This window comes from Saccopteryx leptura, chromosome 1, assembly GCF_036850995.1.
Source record: "Saccopteryx leptura isolate mSacLep1 chromosome 1, mSacLep1_pri_phased_curated, whole genome shotgun sequence".
Taxonomy (NCBI): domain Eukaryota; kingdom Metazoa; phylum Chordata; class Mammalia; order Chiroptera; family Emballonuridae; genus Saccopteryx; species Saccopteryx leptura.
The window spans coordinates 368996289-369016637 of record NC_089503.1 but is presented as its reverse complement, the minus strand read 5'-3'; the positions used below and the strand labels follow the sequence as shown (position 1 = coordinate 369016637).

Sequence of the window (20349 nt, the reverse complement as noted above, 5' to 3'; positions counted from 1 at the left end):
AAGAAACAGTGGAGCCAAAAAATGGTGGGCCATTCCTTTATTAAAGTCTCGCACCAGCCGATGAGCAAACACACAAGGAAGATCTCTCTTTCAGTGGCTCTCAAAGCCCTGACACATTATCTAGTTCCACAACCAAGAGAATCTTCTCCAGTTTCTCCTAGAATCAAAGGCCTTACCAGTCTCAGTAGGGCTCCCAAAGCCCCTCACCTCTGGTTCCCCATCTGCACACCTTCTCTTTCACTGTCAAAATGGCTTCTTCTTCAGCATTCTGCATTCTCTTCTCTCTCGCAGTCTGCAAACCTGTCTTCTTTCTGCCTCTTCTTCTTTCTTTTTTCAAAATTTTCTGGCATGAAAACCTCTCCTCCAGGAAACATTAGCAAAAACAATGGTCCTTCCCAAGCAAGAAGGTAATTTGCAATTTCACAGAACACATATACCTGGTGCTGCCCAGCCCCCAATGCAAACCATAAGCGAGAAAACATAAAAATTATATTTTACAAACTTTGACCAACACCTTTCAACACAACATTCACATGAGTAGCAAATTGTTTAGCAGGACTTTTCCCCTAAACTAACCAAGAGGACCCAAGCAGGAAGCAAAGAGATAATAAGGATCCCTCCTTGTACATTAGCCATGAGCAGTTAGGGAAGAGACTTTTCCTTGGATTTATTAAAAGAAGGCTTATATAACTCTGCCATTTGAACCATCTCTGGACAGACAGACCCCACCTTAGGTTATATGAGTGACAGAAAGAAGACTCAAAGGCACTGTCACAGGTAGAAGTGGATCCTCAGCCTAGGTGACCTGGCCTCTCCCATGGAGGTATGTCTGAGAGTACCTCTCTCCACTTAAACAAAGAAAAAGGTTTTGAAAATTATGGCACTGCCCACAAGAAAGGGAGACTGGTTTCTTTCTCCCGGGTGAAATGTCTGCACGTGCAGCATATTTGCTGGCTGCCCATGGCTATCTGAGAAGGAAAAAGGAGAATTAGAGAGAGAATGGGGCAAGGGAAAGGATGGTGAGTGAAGCATCTTCAGTGTAGAAAGACCTGTAAGTTCCCTCTGGGCCAAGTGGATCCTGGGGAAGGCAGTTTGGTCTTAGCCAACTTTCTGGCACTCACATCAGGCCACAAGATGGAAGCTAAGGGGACTGCAAACCCAAGGGAAATTTCCACTCTGGGAAACAGGGGGAAGGTCTCCTACACAGCTCCAATGATCTCAAGCGGGAATCTTTGGAGAGAGAATCAACAGTCAGCCAGTATTATCCTGAGCAGCAACAACACCCAGCAGAGGCTACAACTGCCCATTTCAGCAAAACTCTTGTTAACCTTCCTGCCTTCATCTCTTCTACCTATCTCAACATGGAGAGAATGTAAAATCAAAAGAGGGGAGGACAAGCGGTAAGATGGCAATGGAGTAGGCGGACATACCAACTCCCACCTCCCAGAACCAAAGTGGATTACAACTTAATTTTAAGAACCATCATCTGGAAAAACCAACTTTGGACTAAACTAAGAGGACTCTTCAACCAAGGAACACTGAAGAAGCCACACTGAGACTGGTAGGAAAAGCGGAAATGCAGAGAGGGCTGCCCAGCTCCCCGGAGCAAACAGCAGCCAGAGAGACTCCCATGGCAGGAAGTGAGTTTAGCAGAGAGGGGAGGGTCCTGAATCCCAGGAACAAAGCCCCAGCCTGCAGTCCCAGAGCCTAGAAGAGGCGTATGGACAGTATTTAGCTGCAAAACAAGTCAGGATACTGTTTGTGAGAAAGAGACAGATTTCTCAGACCCAGGATTCTTCTTAAAGGGACTGCACAGAAAACCTCTCTCACAACCACTCACCCAGGGCTCAGGGGGACAGGGAGAGAGGAGAGGACTGGAGCAGCGGGAAGAGAGTGTAATCTACAAGGTACAGGGAGAAACACTTTGAGAGACAGCCACCCTAACCTCTGGGACAAGTCACTCTCCAAATCTGAAGTGAATATTTCCCCTGGAACCAGCAATACCAGCAAAGAGAAGCAGGACACCAGCCAAACAAGCTCTCCCACCGCACTCAGAGCAGAGCCTCTTAGAAGGAGGGCGCTTTTGGGACTACAGTATGGAGTGTTAGGGTCTGAGCTGCAGCGCCCCCATCCACATGGCTGAGGGCTTGCTGGAGGGTCGGCGGCAATGGGATGCTGAAGTGCAGTTCCATCGGCAAGGGCAGAAGCCGGCAGCCACGACTGAGGCCCAGGCATGAGCTCGGTCTTGCCCAGCAAGGGTGGTGGTGGTACCTGAAAGTGGTCAGGCCCAGCTGTAGGCCCGCCTACAACTCTGTCTGTGGGGGAAGGGGAGGAGCCCTGGAAGGGGTGGAAAATGCCGTGGAGCAAGGGCGTGGGGCGCACAGCCTCGCATGGCCCACAGAACCGAGGCTTGCGACCAAAGGCGTGAGCTGGCTCATCCCGTGGGGCTGGGGCAAAAACCCAGAGCAGGTGGAGACCTCCGACTTGAGCACAAGTGTTCAGCCCAGCTTGGCCTGCAGATCCAATGTTTGCAGCTGATGGCAAGCTGGCTCCTCCCATGGGGGCGGGGCAAAAGCTGGGAAACAGGCAGAGACCCGCAGCTGAGCAAAGGTGATCACTCCTGCCTGCAGTGGTGCTGAGGCTTGCGGCCTGGGCGCAGTGCATAACCCCACCCTCAGGGGCGGGGTGAAGGCTGAGGCCCCCGAGGCTTGTCCACCCAGGCACATGATCACAGCCCCTCCAGTGGAGGAGAGGCAGAAACTGCAGTGAGAGCCCCAATGGGCTGGCACAGGCAACGCCTATACCCAAACATCCTAGGCAGTAATGGCAGAGGGAGTGGCAAGCCTACAGACAGACCAAACCTAGGGAAAACAGAGGCCACACCCATTGGACTCCAGTGGCCAAAATCTTCTTGTACACAGACAAGATGAGAAAGCAGAGAAATGCAACACAAATGAATCAAGAGAAATCCCAAAAAAAGAACCTGAATGAGTCAGATATAATCAAATTACCAGATGCAGATTTAGAATAACGATTCTTAGGATGCTCAAAGATCTTAGAGCAACAATAGATGGTCATTACAAACACCTAAATAAAGACATAGAAGATATAAAAAGGACATTGAAATAATAAAAAAGAATCAGTTAGAAATGACAAATACAATAACAGAAATGAAGACCACAATGGAAGGAATTAAAAACAAGATGAATGAAGCTGAGGATCGAATCAGTGAGTTAGAGGACAAGATTAATGAAGGCACAGAAGCAGAGCAGAGAAAAGAAAAGAGACTCAAAAAGTCTGAGGAAACTCTAAGAGAACTCTGTGACATGAAGAGAAATAACATTCACATCATAGGGGTTCCTGAAGAAGAGAAAGAACAAGGTATAGAGACTTTGTTCAATCATATCATAGCTGAAAACTTCCCTAAATTAAAGGAGGAAAAACTCACATGTTCAAAAAGCACAGAGAACTCCATTAAAGAGAAACCCAAATAAATCTACACCAAGACACATCATAATTAAAGCTAAGTGATAAAGAGAAAATATTAACAGCTGCTAAAGAAAAAAAGGCTATCACCTACAAAGGAGCCCCCATAAGGATCATCCGACTTCTCAACAGAAACACTTGAGGCCAGAAGGGAATGGCAAGAAATATTCAAAGTAATGCAGAACAAGAACATACAACCAAGACTACTTTATCCAGCAAGGCTATCATTTAAAATTGAAGGAGAAATAAAAAGCTTCCCTGAAAAAAAAAAACTCAAGGAATTCACTACAACCAAACCCATGCTGCAAGAAACGCTAAGGAGCCTGTTGTAAACAGATCAAAGGGGAAAAGGAATATAGCAAAAGAGAAATACAGCTTTAAAGAATAAAATGGTGCCTGACCAGGCAGTGGTGCAGTGGATAGAGCGTTGAACTGGGATGCGGAAGGACCCAGGTTCAAGACCCTGAGGTCGCCAGCTTGAGCACAGGCTCATCTGGTTTGAGCAAAGCTCACCAGCTTGGACTCAAGGTTGCTGATTCAAGCAAGGGGTGACTTGGTCTGCTGAAGGCCCACGGTCAAGAACATATGAGAAAGCAATCAATGAACAACTAAGGTGTCACAACAAAAAACTGATAATTGATGCTTCTCATCTTTTTCTATTCCTGTCTGTCTGTCCCTATCTATCCCTCCCTCTGACTCTCCCTCTGTCTCTGTTAAAAAATAAATAAAATATAAAATGGCAATAAACAACTACATATCAATAATAATCTTAAATGTAAATGGATTAAATGATCTGAACAAAAGACATAGGGGAGCTGCATGGATAAGAAAACAGGACCCATACATATGCTGTCTAGAAGAGACACACCTTAAAACAGAAGATGCACATAGACTGAAGGTAAAAGAATGGAAAAAAAATATTTCATGCAAATGGAAATGAAATAAAAAGCTAGGGTAGCAATGCTTATATCAGACAAAATAGAGTTTAAAACAAAGGCTATAGTAAGAGATAAGAAAGGTCACTACATAATGATAAAGGGAGCAATCCAACAGGAAGATATAACCATTGTAAATATCTATGCACCTAATATAGGAGCACCTAAATATATAAAGCAGACTTTGATGGATATAAAGGGCGAGATCAACAACAATACTATAATTGTACAGGATTTCAATACCCCACTAACCTCACTAGATAGATCCTCAAGAAAGAAAATTAACAAAGAAACAGCAGACTTAAAGAACACAGTAGATCAACTCAATTTAATACATATCTTCAGAACCTTTAATCCCAAAGCAGCAGAATATACATTCTTTTCAAGTGCTCATGGTACATTCTCTAGGATAGACCACATGTTAGGGCATAAAAGTGGTCTCAACAAATTTAAGAAGATTGAAATCATATCAAGCATTTTCTCTGATCACAATGGAATGAAACTAGAAATCAACCACAACAGAAAAACTGAAAAATATTCAAACACTTGGAAACTAAATAGCATGTTATTAAATAATGAATGGGTTAACAATGAGATCAAAGAAGAAATAAAAAAATTCCTAGAAAAGAATGATAATGAGCATACCTCAACTCAAAATTTATGGGACACAGCAAAAGCAGTCCTGAGAAGGAAGTCATAGCATTACAGGCATAATTTAAGAACCTAGAAAAAGCTCAAACAAACAACTTGACCCTGCATCTAAAAGAACTAGAAAAAGAACAGCAAGTAAAGCCTAAATGTAGTAGTAGGAAGGAAATAATAAAGATCAGAGCAGAAATAAATGACATAGAGTCTAAAGAAACAATACAGAGGATCAATGATGTCTCATCTATTTATGGATTCATATGGTTCTTAGTTTTTTCTGATTTACTTATTTCACTCAGTATAATGTTATCAAGGTCCATCCATGTTGTTGTAAATGATCCGGTGTCATCATTTCTTATGGCTGAGTAGTATTCCATAGTATATATGTACCAAAGTTTTTTAATCCACTCGTCCACTGACGGACACTTGGGCTGTTTCCAGATCTTTGCTATTGTGAACAATGCTGCCATAAACATGGGGGTGCATTTCTCCTTTTGAAACAGTTCTATGGTGTTCTTAGGGTATATTCCTAAAAGTAGGATGGCTGGGTCAAAAGGCAGTTCCATTTTTAATTTTTTGAGGAATCTCCATACTGTTTTCCACAGAGGCTGCACCAGTCTGCATTCCCACCAGCAGTGTAGGAGGGTTCCCTTTTCTCCACATCCTCGCCAGTACTTATTCTGTGTTGTTTTGTTGATGAGCGCCATTCTGACTGGTGTGAGGTGATATCTCATTGTGGTTTTAATTTGCATTTCTCTAATGATTAGTGATGTTGAGCATTGTTTCATATGCCTATTGGCCATCTGTATGTCCACTTTGGAGAAGTGTCTATTCATTTCTTTTGCCCATTTTTTGATTGGATTGTTTGTCTTCCTGGTGTTGAGTTTGACAAGTTCTTTATAATTTTGTTATCAACCCCTTATCAGACGTATTGTTGAATATGTTCTCCCATTAAGTAGAAACCTACAGGCTCAAAATAAAATTGCTGTGCTAAAGCCCATGATTTAATACCTGCCCTAATTGTGATTTTTACCTTCATCAGAAATGTAATCTTAATAAACCAGGATAGTATTTTCTTCTGGTCAAGCACAAGTAGTCTGTCACTTATGCATAATTCAACCCCTTACCCAGCAAGGAAAAATAGGTGATCTGCATGATAAAACACCACTGTTCCCTTCCTTTTCTCACAAAACAGGACGTCTTCAACAAAAAATCCTCTATTTTCCTAACAGATCCCTTCTTTCTATAAGAACTTTTCATTTTATATACTATAATCCCTCAGACTGTTCTTCTACTTGCTAGATGTGATGCTGCCCAATTCATGCATCATTTAATAAGATTAGATCTTCAAAAAAAAAAGGAGAAATGGTTTATGGCAGCATTGTTCACAATAGTGAAGATCTGGAAACAGCCCAAGTGTCCAAGTCAGTGGACGAGTGGATTAAAAAGCTTTGGTACATATAAATATATACTATGGAATACTACTCAGCCATAAGAAATGATGACATTGCATCATTTACAACAACATGATGGACCTTGATAACATTATACTGAGTGAAATAAGTAAATCAGAAAAAACTAAGAACTATATGATTCCATATATAGGTGGGACATAAAAATGAGACTCAGAGACATGGATGAGAGGGTGGTGGTTACCAGGGGGAGGAGAGAGGGGGGAGGAGAGGGACACAAAGAAAACCAGATAGGTGATGGAAGACAGTCTGACTTAGGGTGATGGATATGCAACATAATCAAATGTCAAAATAATCTGGAGATGTTTTCTCTGAACATGTACCTTAATTTATTAATGTCACCCCATTAAAATTAATAATAATAAAATAAAATTCACTGAAAAAAAAATCAAAAGAAGGGAGGACGAGTGAAGGAGAGGCCATGTTCCTGGCCCTCTAAGCGCTTCAGACTGGAACCTCAAAGGGGAAGAAGAAGAAAGGAAACATTAAATGAGTAGGAGACTGAGTTTCAGACTGGGTGACTTAGGACTGGCCTTTTCAATATCTAACACCCACTGGAAACCTATGGTGCCCGAGGTGTGGTTAACAGGGGAAAACATTTGTCAGCATATGGATTAATATAGTGACTAGAGAAAAATAAAGTCTGTTCTGAATCAGCGTCTGTCTAGAAGGGTTGAGTCTCTCCACTATCCCTAAAAATGTACCTATTCTATTTGCATAGCCTTATGGCTGGTTCACACACCACACCAGCTCAAGTTTTCATGATATTTCAGAAAATGTCTTGTGGCAAAAAGTGCTAGAGGAAGGAAAAAATATTGAGGAAATCCAAGATCCCTGGAAAGAAAGAAGAAAAATCATAGCATATGCTAGAAAATTAGATTCTATAAGGTCCTGGGATAGTGTTCAAATATGGGGGTAACATTAGAAGGGAATGTCCAAACAGAGCAAAATCTCTCAACCGTTCACATCTTTACTTCTTCTGCTCTTGATGGGACTCTCCTAGGTTCTAAACTCTATGCTATAAACTTAACAGGTATTTTTGTTTGCCTGATTTCATCCACCTGTTTTATTAAGCCTACATGCAGCCTAAATGACAATTTTAACTTTACATGTTGAATCTATAAAACACTAAGTATTGTACTAATATATTTGAATATTTCTACCTATGGGTTTCAGGTACCTTGGGATCTCAGAGAGTAAACTAGAAGTCAGAAGTCTAAGAATTGGCCCTGGCCGGTTGGCTCAGTGGTAGAGCGTCGGCCTGGCATGCGGGGGACCCGGGTTTGATTCCTGGCCAGGGCACATAGGAGAAGTGCCCATTTGCTTCTCCACCCCCTCCTCCTTCCTCTCTGTCTCTCTCTTCCCCTCCCGCAGCCAAGGCTCCATTGGAGCAAAGATGGCCCGGGTGCTGGGGATGGCTTCTTGGCCTCTGCCCCAGGCGCTAGAGTGGCTCTGGTCGCGGCAGAGCGACGCCCCAGAGGGGCAGAGCATTGCCCCCTGGTGGGCAGAGCGTCGCCCCTGGTGGGCATGCCGGGTGGATCCCGGTCGGGCGCATGCGGGAGTCTGTCTGACTGTCTCTCCCCGTTTCCAGCTTCAGAAAAATACAAAATAAAAAAAAAAAAGAAGTCTAAGAATTTAGTTTAATTAGCTTAAAGGACATCTACTCCTCTTCCCTGGCTTCCCTGGTCTTACATGACCTTGTCTCCTTGCCTTGAGGTGGGCAAAGTGACTTGAACTGGGGCAATCACAGTGCCCTATCTCCCTGGGCACCATTTGTGATCCTAAGCCTTGTGGGTAGATCCAACTAGACTTGTGAGGCCTTCCCTGCCTACTTTTAGAATTAATGACAGAACACAGAGCTCTGCTCACTGGTGGTGAAAAACCAAAGTCCACATGAACCCAGGAAGTGCAGTGGTCTCATGGAACTAGCCATTAAGGAGTAGTAGCCAGCAAAGCCAATACGTATAGCGAGACCCAAAAGTCCTGCTGGCACTTGGACCCCTGGAGACAGTCATATCCAAGGCCAACTGCCTTCTTGCACATCCTGCAGTTTGATCAAGAGCTCATAAATCCTGGGTTTTGTCTAAGTTTGTTTGCACTGGGTTTCCATCCCTTAAAACCAAATAATCTAAGACTAGGAAAGCCACATATAAAAATGCCATGCCACAGCTGTGGTTTATATTTCAGCCCAAAGGCATGAGAGACAGAAGGGAAGGAAGACCCATGGTCTAGAACAGGGGTCCCCAAACTTTTTACACAGGGGGCCAGTTCACTGTCCCTCAGACAGTTGGAGGGCCGGACTATAAAAAAAACTATTAACAAATCCCTATGTACACTGCAAATATCTTATTTTAAAGTAAAAAAACAAAACGGGAACAAATACAATATTTAAAATAAAAAACAAGTAAATTTAAATCAAGAAACTGACCAGTATTTCAATGGGAACTATGGGCCTGCTTTTGGCTAATGAGATGGTCAATGTGCTCCTTTCATTGACCACCAATGAAAGAGGTGCCCCTTCCTGAAGTGCAGCGGGGGCCGGATAAATGGCCTCAGGGGGCCGCATGTGGTCCGCGGGCCGTAGTTTGGGGACCCCTGGTCTAGAAGAAACAGGGAAAGAGCAGGAGCAAGAAGAAAAGATCTGAATGTAAGAGACAGGATTAGAGATGATTGATTGATGACGAAGAGCAGAGAGCAGAAAATTCATGGCCAAACACAGAGGAACTGTTAGACGAGGACAATGGGCGCTGGGAGGTTGCATCCCACATCAAAGAACAGGTGGTAGGAAGTGTCCCTGAGCCCCATCACTCCTGGGAAAGTAAGGAATCACACAAACAGAGGCCCCAACCTCCACGCTGCAGTTCAAGAGGATGAGCTAGTGGAATTGCTTTTAATCGCTATTTCAGCAAAGGAACTACTTTCTTCCAATGATATATTGTGCTGAATGCAAATATACTACAGAGACATAAACAATAAACTGATTAATTGAACAATTTAAACCTTGCCTGCTTGACCCTCAAATACTTCATTGCCTCTGGAACCCCTGAAACTCCTCCAGGAAACCTTTGGATTTTGGTGAGCACAGTACGGGAACCACGGACCAGTAAACCCCTCACGCACATGTGTTCCTGCCACACTCACGACACCATGCTTCCGGGCAGCTTGGGACCTGTTGGCAACTCCAGTAACAGTGCCTATGTACAGTCGTTTTAAAAAGCATGGAGCCTGAATCCAGATACTTGCTACTTTTGAAAAAGGAAAATAAAACATATATAAATTTATTTCTTTAGGCTACTTGTTTTCTTATTTATTCCGACTATAATCTCATGCTCATCATAATCGCACTGGGGCTCTCCTCTGTCGTGCCCCCACATACTAGCTTTCCTCAGAAACTTCCATTTATATTTAATGCCCGTAACTTGTACATTTCTTAAAAAGAACAAAGACCAAAGTGCATTCAAGGCCATCAGACTGCTTTTCCTCCTAAGAAACTGTCAGCCAAATTTCTCAGGGAGGAACTAGAAATGAAGTGAGAGACATTGATAAATTTCCCTGCTGAACAATCAATAAAAGCCCTGCATTCCGGTTCAGACTCCCACTGTGGAAGCAAGGGCCATAATTACATTGTCAAAAATTCAAGCTGCCCTGGCTGACAGCGACCCCCTCGAAAAGTGACATGTGATTGGCACTCGGTTTGGGGTGGTGAACCTGGATTGGCAGACAGAGTGGGGAAAGCAAAAGGCAAGAGTAAAATTTCCTTATTGACTACAACTACCCAAATCCCAGACTGCCCCTCTGGAGGGATCCTGCCACCCTCTGGTCATATTAAGAACCCAAGTGAATAGCTGATGGAACTGACTGAGCCATCTGAACTCCACGAGAGATTCAGAATGTGCCTTGCCCCGATCCACTCCCAAGCCCCGAGAAGGAGGAAGACAGAGCTGCATAAGTGTGTGTGTTCATGCAGGGTGTGTGTGTGTGTGTGTGTGTGTGTGTGTGTGTGTGTGTGTTCGCACGCATGCATTTTTTTACGTTAAAAGAAAAACATGAAATGTGCTTTCAACTTCATTTTTTTCTTGTGACAGCTGAACAGCAAAGTGTATTTGCTTAGCAATCTTAATCTATGAGAAAAATCAGCCCAAGCAGAAGGGTTACAAGGGGCGGAATGAAGAATGAGATGGGAGAAGAAGGCAGGGAACGGGGCATTATCAACCCGCAGACCCATTTGTGTGGTTCTTTATGACCTGAGCTGGACTTAAATGGGTACCCAGCAGTCCTCTAACTGTTGCAAGTGAAGAATAAAATGCCTGCAAAAAGCTTCAGTTGCTCAGCAGTGCTCTGGTTCTGGCTAAGCTCCGGAGCATGACAGGGATTTCCGAGAAGACTTCCTTGCAGCCACGCCCAGGAGTGGTGGTTATTCACTGCTGGGAAACAGCTGCACCACGAGAGATCAAAATCAAAAGGTGTTCACTAGGTGCTGGGAATGCAGCAGACCATGCCTGGGAAAGTGGCTACCTCAGTGATCTTCAAAGCTGGACTCTCTCTCTGGCTTTGAAAAGAGGTAGATAGAAAGTAACAAGGAGAGTAACCTCTAGAAGAACTGGCCCCACGCCCAATATTGAAATAGAGGCTCCTCTCCCTCCCCCCCTGAAAGAAAACAAAATCATTGGCATTGGGTACTCAGTGCTTTAGGAGAAAAAAATAAAAGAATATAACCAAAATAGCCATAACTAACACTTTTTAAATGTAACCAAGTACCAGATACTTTGGAGCAGTTCACAGGCCATCAAGTCTATGAGGCAAAGATAGTGTTTTCCTGGTTTTATAGAAATTAATTTGCCCAAAATCACAGCTGGTAAGTGCAGAACTGCACTGATTTGTGATTGCTAAACAATAAGCCACTAAACACGGCATTTCTCCACGTGTAGTCAGCGGGCTACGGCCCACCGAGTCAGGCTCTGGGAGTGAGGCCCAGAAATCTGCACTGTCAGAATCTCCTTGAGCGGAGAGAGTCTTCTGTGCGCTTGGCGAGTCTGCTCACTACATCACCCTGGAAGCCGAGTGAATGCTGGGTCACTGCCTGCTGGGTGCAAAGCAGTGAATCAAGCTGCTCGCTGTTTTGCATACATGACAGCCAAAGAAAATTGGTTTTTCCCTAAAGCCCCAGTGTCGCCAGACCCACGTCTGGCCCTGGGAAAAGGCCAGCAAAATTACGTAACGATTTTAACCATGATGTACTGCCAAGCCGGAGGGGAAATCTGTGTGAGACCTCAGGTGGTGAGGGAGGGAGACGGAGGGAAGGATTGATGAGCCCTGGGCTGTGCCTGGATGCTCTGACAGAGAGGGCCGGGAAGGGAGTCCCTCTCACCCAGTGCGGAGCTCTTCTCCACATCCCATTTCTTTCAGGTGAGTGAGACGTGGCCGCATCACCTCCGAGAGGAAAACAGCTTGGTTTCGCCTGCATTCAGTGTGCAGCTCTGTGGTGCAGGAGCGATCCCCATAGCTCCTGTGTTGGCAGGGCTTTGGGGAAATGGGGAAACAGTGGATGATGACAACCTAACCCTGGGAATACAGGGAGGGAGGGAGAGAAGGAAGAGCAAGGGAGACGATGGAAAAGGGGGAGCAGAGGAAGAAGAGGTAGGTGTCTGTACTCTCAGCATCTAGTAACATCACATGGCTAAAGTGGCAACATTTTTTTTACTTTCAGAATTCTCAAAACATATTAGAATGTTTTCAACTTTTATTGAGCCCTATTGATTATAAGCAATGACACTCAGGATTTTCTTGACATCTCTACTGCTCACAAAAATTAAAGGATATTTTAAAATGAATATGAAGCGATAAAATATCCCCTAAGTTTTGTGAGCAGTGTATTTCAACACAAGGCTTAGAAACACGGGGTCCATTTAAAATACAGGCGCAGGAAGATATGTTTCTGAACTCTTTCATTGATCCTTTATAACGGCATGTGAAAATGAGAAGGCTCAGAGTGAAGAGAGCAGAGTGAAAGAATTAGGAGTTTTCACTCTTCTTCATTCGAGTGTCCATTTCTAGCAAGAGTTTAGTCATCCGTGTCATGGAGGCCAGTGGCTCTCAAACCAGGGGAGTCCTGCTAAGATTCAGGGTCCTTCAGCTGGTCTGTGGGCTGGTGGAAGCATGAATCTGTGCCCTCTTCTTCTCCTGCTACGTGTTTTCCAGTGGCGAACAATAAAACATTGGGTGCACTCACTAAAGCAAATGTTGGACTAAAGCAAATATTTGAAGATGGTGGCTGATCTGTCAATAGATAGAAGACCTTCACGGACCCTGAGCTACGAGATTAATGTAAGTGCTTGCTGATTAAGAGAGGAGAAAAAAACTCCCCCTTTGATGTAGGACATAAAAATAGTGTAGGTATTTTGAATCTCTATCCAGATAGACGTGTTTTTTATTTAAACTGATAAAATGTTTTCCCCATGCCTAGCATTCTGGCTGGTCCATCGTCAACACTTAGTAAATACTTAATGAAGAGATTTTGCTTCCTCTCAAAGGAAGCCAAAAGAGGAAAAGGCGCTCCTTAGTAGACAATGGTTGAGGCTCACATTTTATACTAGACAGGCCTTAGACACCACAAAATGACAGCTTCCTTAGCATAGTGTAATGCCCCTGTCTAGAGTTAGTATCCTACGACAGGCAGTATAGAAATGCCAGTGTAGACAAGATCATGCTTCCTGGAGACTGGCCACTATCTGGAGACCATATATATATATTTTAATCTGCCTTTGGCTCATGCTATGGAACCAAAAGTATATTAAGTATCCACTGAAAGATACTTAAAGCGCATCATTTTATATTTATATTTTACAGTTGATATTAATTAAGAATTTCCCTGGCACAGTTAGTAATTTCCTGAATCTCAAGGAAAATAAAAATGTTTGTTTTTCAAAGTGGGGTTAGATGATCAGAAGGCAAATTAAATAGCAGAAACACACTGAGGCCTAACCCCTGTTTTCTCCCAGATATCCGTAAATACCAAACCCATTTGAACCAGACACCTAAGAGGAACTCTGACTGAACCCCGGTAACAGGACAGGGACAGAGCCACAACAATAACAACACGACAGTGTCTCTGCTTGGTCTGTGATGCCATCGGGTTATACAGCCATCAGTACACGCTAAGTAATTGTATCAGTTGGTTTGCACCACATTAAGCTGCGATTACAGACACAAATCTCAGTGGCTTATGACAACCAAGGTTTATTCCTCACTCACATATATGAAAGCAGTGGGCCATTATTGGATGTCATTATTCAGGGTCTCAAGCTGAGGGAGATTCCTCTATCTGGGACAGGCTATTCTCAAACAGGGAGAAAAGGGCCAAGTGGCCAAAGCATTGCACTGGCTCTTAAAAGTACTTGGCCACTGTGGTACATCATTTCTGCACACATTCTATTGACCGAAGCATGTCCATGGCTAAGCTCAGTTCCGTGGGACAGGGAAGCGCACTTCCTGGCGATGGGAAAGGTGTAGAATCCTTTTACAGAAAGAGGAGCAAATAATTGAGAACCATAGTGCACTCTGCCACAAGAATCATAAATATCAGTAGTTCTCATTTACAGAAATAGTGCCCGTGCTCTAACTTTGTGGCCGCAGTAACTACCAACCGAAGATGGTGAGTAGCTCTATCACTTCCTCCACTGCTCACACACTGGCTAGACAACCCTATTAGTGCCCCTGGCCAGCTGTCCCACTCACCACGCAGGGAAAGAGTTCCATTCCTCACAGCCAGGAACTTGACTCCATATGGAAAAAAGGGGGTAGAGTAGGAACTCCCGTAAAGTGTGATCTCAGCTTTGCCTTGGAAGGGCTTGTCCTCAGATCCAATCCGGAGCTCTCCGCCATCAGAAACGAGGATGGAGTGCGCTCTGAGCACAATGTTTCCTTGGTCCGTGAAAACCAGCTTGCCTCCTAAGGGCCAAGAAGAAGGCTGTCAGTCCTTTTGGCACTTCTGGTGTCGAATGAAATCCTCTTTGTTTATACACTTCAGCTGGAATTTAGGCTTCTTGGTGTTTATCTTCCCATCTCTTCTCAAAGCACAATAGACTGACTCAAACACCCAGACACACAAGCACTATAGTACCCAGCCAGCTCAGGTTAATTATCGCTATTCATTGATGCTTTATTTGTACCATATTTAATGGCAATAACCGAAATTTCCAGCAATTTAGAACTAGTTAAATAAGTCATGAGGAAGTCATCATTTTTACCATTTAGTACCAGATAAAAGTAGCATGTAAAAATTAAGTTAAAACTGGGAAGCAAGTGGCCCTGGCCGGTTGGCTTAGTGGTAGAGCATCAGCCTGGCGTGCAGGAGTCCTGGGTTCGATTCCCGGCCAGGGCACACAGGAGAAACGCCCATCTGCTTCTCCACCCCTCCCCCTCTCCTTCCTCTCTGTCTCTCTTTTCCCCTCCAGCAACCAAGGCTCCATTGGAGCAGCATTTGCCCGGGCGCTGAGGATGGCTCTGTGGCCTCTGCCCCAGGCACTAGAGTAGCTCTGATTGCGGCAGAGTGACGCCCTAAGATGGGCAGAGCATCGCCCCCTGGTGGGCGTGCCGGGTGGATCCCGGTCGGGCGCATGCAGGAGTCTGTCTGACTGCCTCCCCGTTTCCAACTTCAGAGAAATACAAGAAAAAACAAACAAACTGGGAAGCAAGTGAACAGGAAATAAAAATTAAAAAAATGTGCCAAAATTATAATTACAAGAATTGTGGTAAAGGGAAATGTAGTTAGGGATACCATCGAGGCATGCGTAGCGTTTTTAGCTGACGACAGCCACTGCGTTTTTCAGAATAGACTAATTTCCTGAAGGAGTTGCTCTGCTCCACTGAGAAGTGCTGAGTGGGAGAGGCAGTGACAGGGTCCTGAGCTTCCATGGCCACGGTCGGTCACATACCCAGACTTCAAAAGGAAATCAGAGCAAAGGGGAAGAGGAGACTGGAAATGTTTAGATCTCAGTAATTGTAGTGGTGGCACCTTAACGAGCTGAGAAAAGTTCCTATTTCTGAGGCCCCCACCTGCCAAGTCCCGCCAAATGCCCTGAGTCCTATCTGTGTACATCTCATTTTCCACACTGGCCATCGATTCTGTGAGCTACCCAACACCTTCTCGATAAATTTTCTTTATCTATCTATTTATTTATTTATTTTCGTTCTTCTCAATTTCCTTCTCCTTTCTCACCCCACCCCCTAACCTCTCCCCTCTGGCAACCATCAGTTTGTTCTCTGTATTGGTGACTTTGTTTCTGCTTCATTTTGTTTGGTTGTTTTGCTTTTTAGATTCTACCTATAAGTGAAATCATATGATATTTATCTTTTTTTTAAAAGAGTTGGTTTCTGTGTCTGGCTTCTTTCACTTAGTGTAATGCTCCCCAGGTCCATCCATGCTGTCACAAAAGGTAAGGTTTCCTTCCTTTTTATGGTTGTGTAGCATTTATGATTTCTCTCATATGTGGAATCTAATGAACAAAATGAGCTAACAAGAAAAAGAGAGACAGACTCATAGAGAGCAGGCTGGCAGCTGTGTGTGGGGGGAGCTGGGTGAAGAAAATAGAGCAGGGGTTGAGAACCTATGGCTCACGAGCCAGATGTGGCTCTTTTGATGGCTGCATCTGGCTCTCAGACAAATCTTTAATAAAAATAATAACATTAAAAATATAAAACATTCTCATGTATTACAATCCATTCATTTCCTATCACTCATGTTCATGGGTGCGGGTGGCTGGAGCCAATCACAGCTGTCCTCCGGGACAACACCAAATTTTTATTGGATAATGCGTAAGGTACACGGGTCGTTGTATGGCTCTCACGGAATTACATTTTAAAATATGCGGCGTTTATGGCTCTCTCAGCCAAAAAGTTTCCCGACCCCTGGGATAGAGGGATTGAGCAACAAGGGGGGAAAAAGAAAAAATCCTCATGGACATGGGCAACAGTGTGGTGATTGCGGGGGTGGGGGGAGAAAGAGGACGGTAAAGAGGAGATAAACGGTGGTTGACAAAGACTTGACTTGTGGGGTGAGCACACAATACGATGTACAGAAATGTGTTGTAGGATTGGGCACCCGAAACCTGTATACCTATGTTAACCAGTGTCACCCCAATAAATTCAATTTTAAAACGTTAGTTTCTGTTACTTGCCATAAAATAACTTTCATTGTTACAGATATTGTTTTGCTCTAATATCCAAGTTTTCTGCAAAATAAAAAATAATAATTTTATCATAAAAGCATTTTATATTGTGAGAATAAGTACCTCATCTATTAAAACATACTTTGGTTATTTTATCACTTTTCTTTAAAAAGACTTAGAATATTTGTATCTTAAGCAGAATTTTCTCAATATTGCCAAAATAATTAAAGCATTCTATATAAATAAACATTTTAACCTGAATGAGCTATTAAATTTATTTCCCTCCTGTAACTGGTTTGCAAAAGCACAGAATTAGACTCTTCTATTCCTTAACAGAGTGGTCAGAGTTGTGACTAGACCAGGGTCCTCTTTTCTAAACCATACAGTAACTTTCCGTCTCATGCAGAGTAAGTCAAAGTCCTTATATTGGGCTACAAAAAGCCCCTTACTATTTGCCACTCCATCGCCAATACCCCTGCAACATCATCTTCTAAAACTCACTTTTTCATTCATCTGCTCCTAACACACTGGCTTGCTTGTGAGCTCTCAAACGGGTCAGGCTCTGTGCACACGTTCTTCCTACACCTGAAATGGTCTTCTGCAGATATTTGTGCGCCTTGCAGTCCCTGGTTTCCATTCAAATGTTACCTCCTCATGAAGGCCTTTCTCTCCACTCTACATAAAATCTCTGGCCCAAATATATTTTTCTTCATAACACTCAGCATCAAGCATATATATTTACATATTCATTGTCTGTCCTCCCCCCCGCTAGAATGCATGCTTCATGAGAGCACTAATCTGCTTTGTTCACAACTATATTCTTTTTTTTTTTTTTTTTTTTTTGTATTTTTCTGAAGTTGGAAACGGGGAGGCAGTCAGACAGACTCCCGCATGCCCCCGACCGGGATCCACCCGGCACGCTCACCAGGGGGCGATGCTCTGCCCATCCAGGGTGTCGCTCTGTTGCTACCAGAGCCACTCTAGCACCTGAGGCAGAGGCCATGGAGCCATCACCAGCGACCGGGCCATCTTTGCTCCAGTGGAGCCTTGGCTGCAGGAGGGGAAGAGAGAGACAGAGAGAAAGGAGAGGAGGAGGGATGGAGAAGCAGATGGGCACTTCTCCTGTGTGCCCTGGCCAGGAATTGAACCCGGGACTTCCACACACCAGGCCGATGCTCTACCACTGAGCCAACCGGCCAGGGCCTCACAACTATATTCTTAGTGCTTAGAATGGTGACTAATAGGTAATTAGCACTCAATATATAACTGTTCAGTAAATTAATAAATGATTATTTCTTCTTTAGAAAATCTGGTTGAAGTACCTGAATTTATTCTTTCATGGACAAACACACAGAGACACACACACTTACTCCCATTTTCTCAGAAAGGATGTTATTACATTCAGTTTATAAGTCCATACATTGTCTTAATGAGCTAAAGATAGGCAAAGAATGTGGGGAGGGCCAGGTGTCAGAAATGGCTCAGAAGGTACATTCTACTATAACAAGTGAGGGCAGTGAGGGGTAGACACATTTCATCTGCCTACTTTAGTACTGAATCATTGAGTTAGATCGCTGCTGTTTCCCAGGAAAGTATTGGAGGAATGAGAGGCAGTAAAGAGTAAGACCAAGATGCCTTCAGTCATTACCTTCTAACGTTTACCCCATTAGTGCAGAGAGAGTGATCAAGAGACATCTGACCCAATAGTCAAAAATAGAACCCCCCACCTCCCCAACCTTGTGTCCAATATTTTTTTCACCTTTCTTTGGCCCTCTTCCCAACCCTTCTAGTCATCAGTCCCAAAGCCCATGCCAGACTCCATCAGTAACAGTCACAGTCACAGGATGTTGCCTTGGACTCAGCATCTTGAAGCACTCTTTCCTTTCAGACACAATTTAGAACAATACCCCACGCAGGTATCCAGTTTCTCTGTCTGTGAAATGTGGATGGTAAGAGTTCTTCCCTCAGAGATTTATGGTGAGACTTCTTGAAATTATGCTTGTAGCCCCTGCTCTTCTTGGCTCTGATCCCATTAGATAATGCAATGGCATTGACTGCTGTCATCACACACAACTCTACTCCCCCCATTGTTGTGATTACTGCCTATTTCCACAGTTGCTCCATCACTCTCACACTACTAGACCACACCCCTCCAGCATCTCACTGCTGGTAATCCTGACTTTTCTTTTAAATATGGCACATAGAGCACACCCTAATGTACACTATTCAAGAAACAAAAAACTTTCCTTTGGCAACCTACTGGCTTGATGCTAGAGTGGCGCCATCTTGCTTCTCAGGCTTTCAAAAGATCAACTGGAAATTCTGACTTGAACCTTCCTTCCCATTGTCATTACAATGACAAGATTAACCATTATAAACGCTGTAACACTAATGAATCCTGCTGTGAACACAAGAGGGAAAATGTGACTGGTGCTACAGGTCATAGTCTTATGTTTACTAAAACTTTTTTTACTCACAGCCACATGTGATTAGTGCCCCAACTAATTATCTTCAACTGTTGGACCAAGGATTTGCATGGCAGGACTCCTCCATTATAAACAGTCAGGAAATCTGAACTGAACTGGATGAGCAAGTGGTGGAGGCAGGGTATGGAATCGAAGCTCTCATCCTGACTCTCTTACTGGCCTTTGAATGACCCTCAGTGAGCTCCATACAATTGCTGAGCCTCAGATTACTCAGTTCCCAAATTGGTCCTACTCAGTGCCTAAGGATGGTCCCTTTCTCATCAGTGAAGCAGAGAGAAGAGTCATGTACTCACTGAGGCTCCTGCTGGCTCTGAACACCTGACATCTCTAAGAATTCAGTCAGCTGTGCATTTGACCCTGAGAGAGACATGGAACTCAGGTTTTTCTGACATCACCTATGCTGTGGTCAACTACGAATTTCAGTTGAAAATCATACTGCCTGCACAGTCGGGAATTCAAATAAGACCATGGGGGAAACAAGGGAGCTAACTTTTATTTATTTTTTTTTGTATTTTTTTCTGAAGCTGGAAACGGGGAGAGACAGTAAGACAGACTCCTGCATGCACCCGACCAGGATACACCCGGCATGCCCACCAGGGGCTACGCTCTGCCCACCAGGGGGCGATGCTCTGCCCCTCCGGGGCATCGCTCTGCCGCGACCAGAGCCACTCTAGTGCCTGGGGCAGAGGCCAAGGAGCCATCCCCAGCGCCTGGGCCATCTTTGCTCCAATGGAGCCTTAGCTGCAGGAGGGGAAGAGAGAGACAGAGAGGAAGGGGGGGTGGAGAAGCAAATGGGCGCTTCTCCTATGTGCCCTGGCCGGGAATCGAACTCGGGTCCCCCGCATGCCAGGCCGACGCTCTACCGCTGAGCCAACCGGCCAGGGCAAGGGAGCTAACTTTTATTAAGCACCTATCATGGGCCAAAATCTTTAGATACGTTGTATGAAAGGACTCTCAAAACAAGACTATGAGGTCATTATCACTCTCCATGTTATACAAAGCCAGGAGTGGTCTGCAAGAAGAGGCTGTCATTCCTCCTTGAGTCCAGAACAGGCAGAGGAAGCTTCAGAACCCAGGACCACCTGACAGAACAACGCATATCCTATCTACTTCCACAGACCCTCCCAGGTAGCTCTTTCATTAATTAGGTTTGTTATCA

General features: G+C 44.2%; 1 protein-coding gene across 7 annotated transcripts in view; it reads right to left on the bottom strand.

The window, feature by feature from the left end:
• Window positions 1-20349, bottom strand: part of PKHD1 (PKHD1 ciliary IPT domain containing fibrocystin/polyductin) — a 482558-nt gene that overhangs the window by 303167 nt on the left and 159042 nt on the right. For all 7 annotated transcript variants that reach the window (XR_010748128.1, XM_066359212.1, XM_066359215.1 and 4 more), the window contains one exon: window positions 14273-14485. Coding sequence is in view for 6 of the 7 variants with exons in the window: in XM_066359212.1 (XP_066215309.1) it covers window positions 14273-14485 (213 nt within the window). In the remaining variant the exon portion in view is untranslated. The remainder of the gene's footprint in view (window positions 1-14272; window positions 14486-20349) is intronic.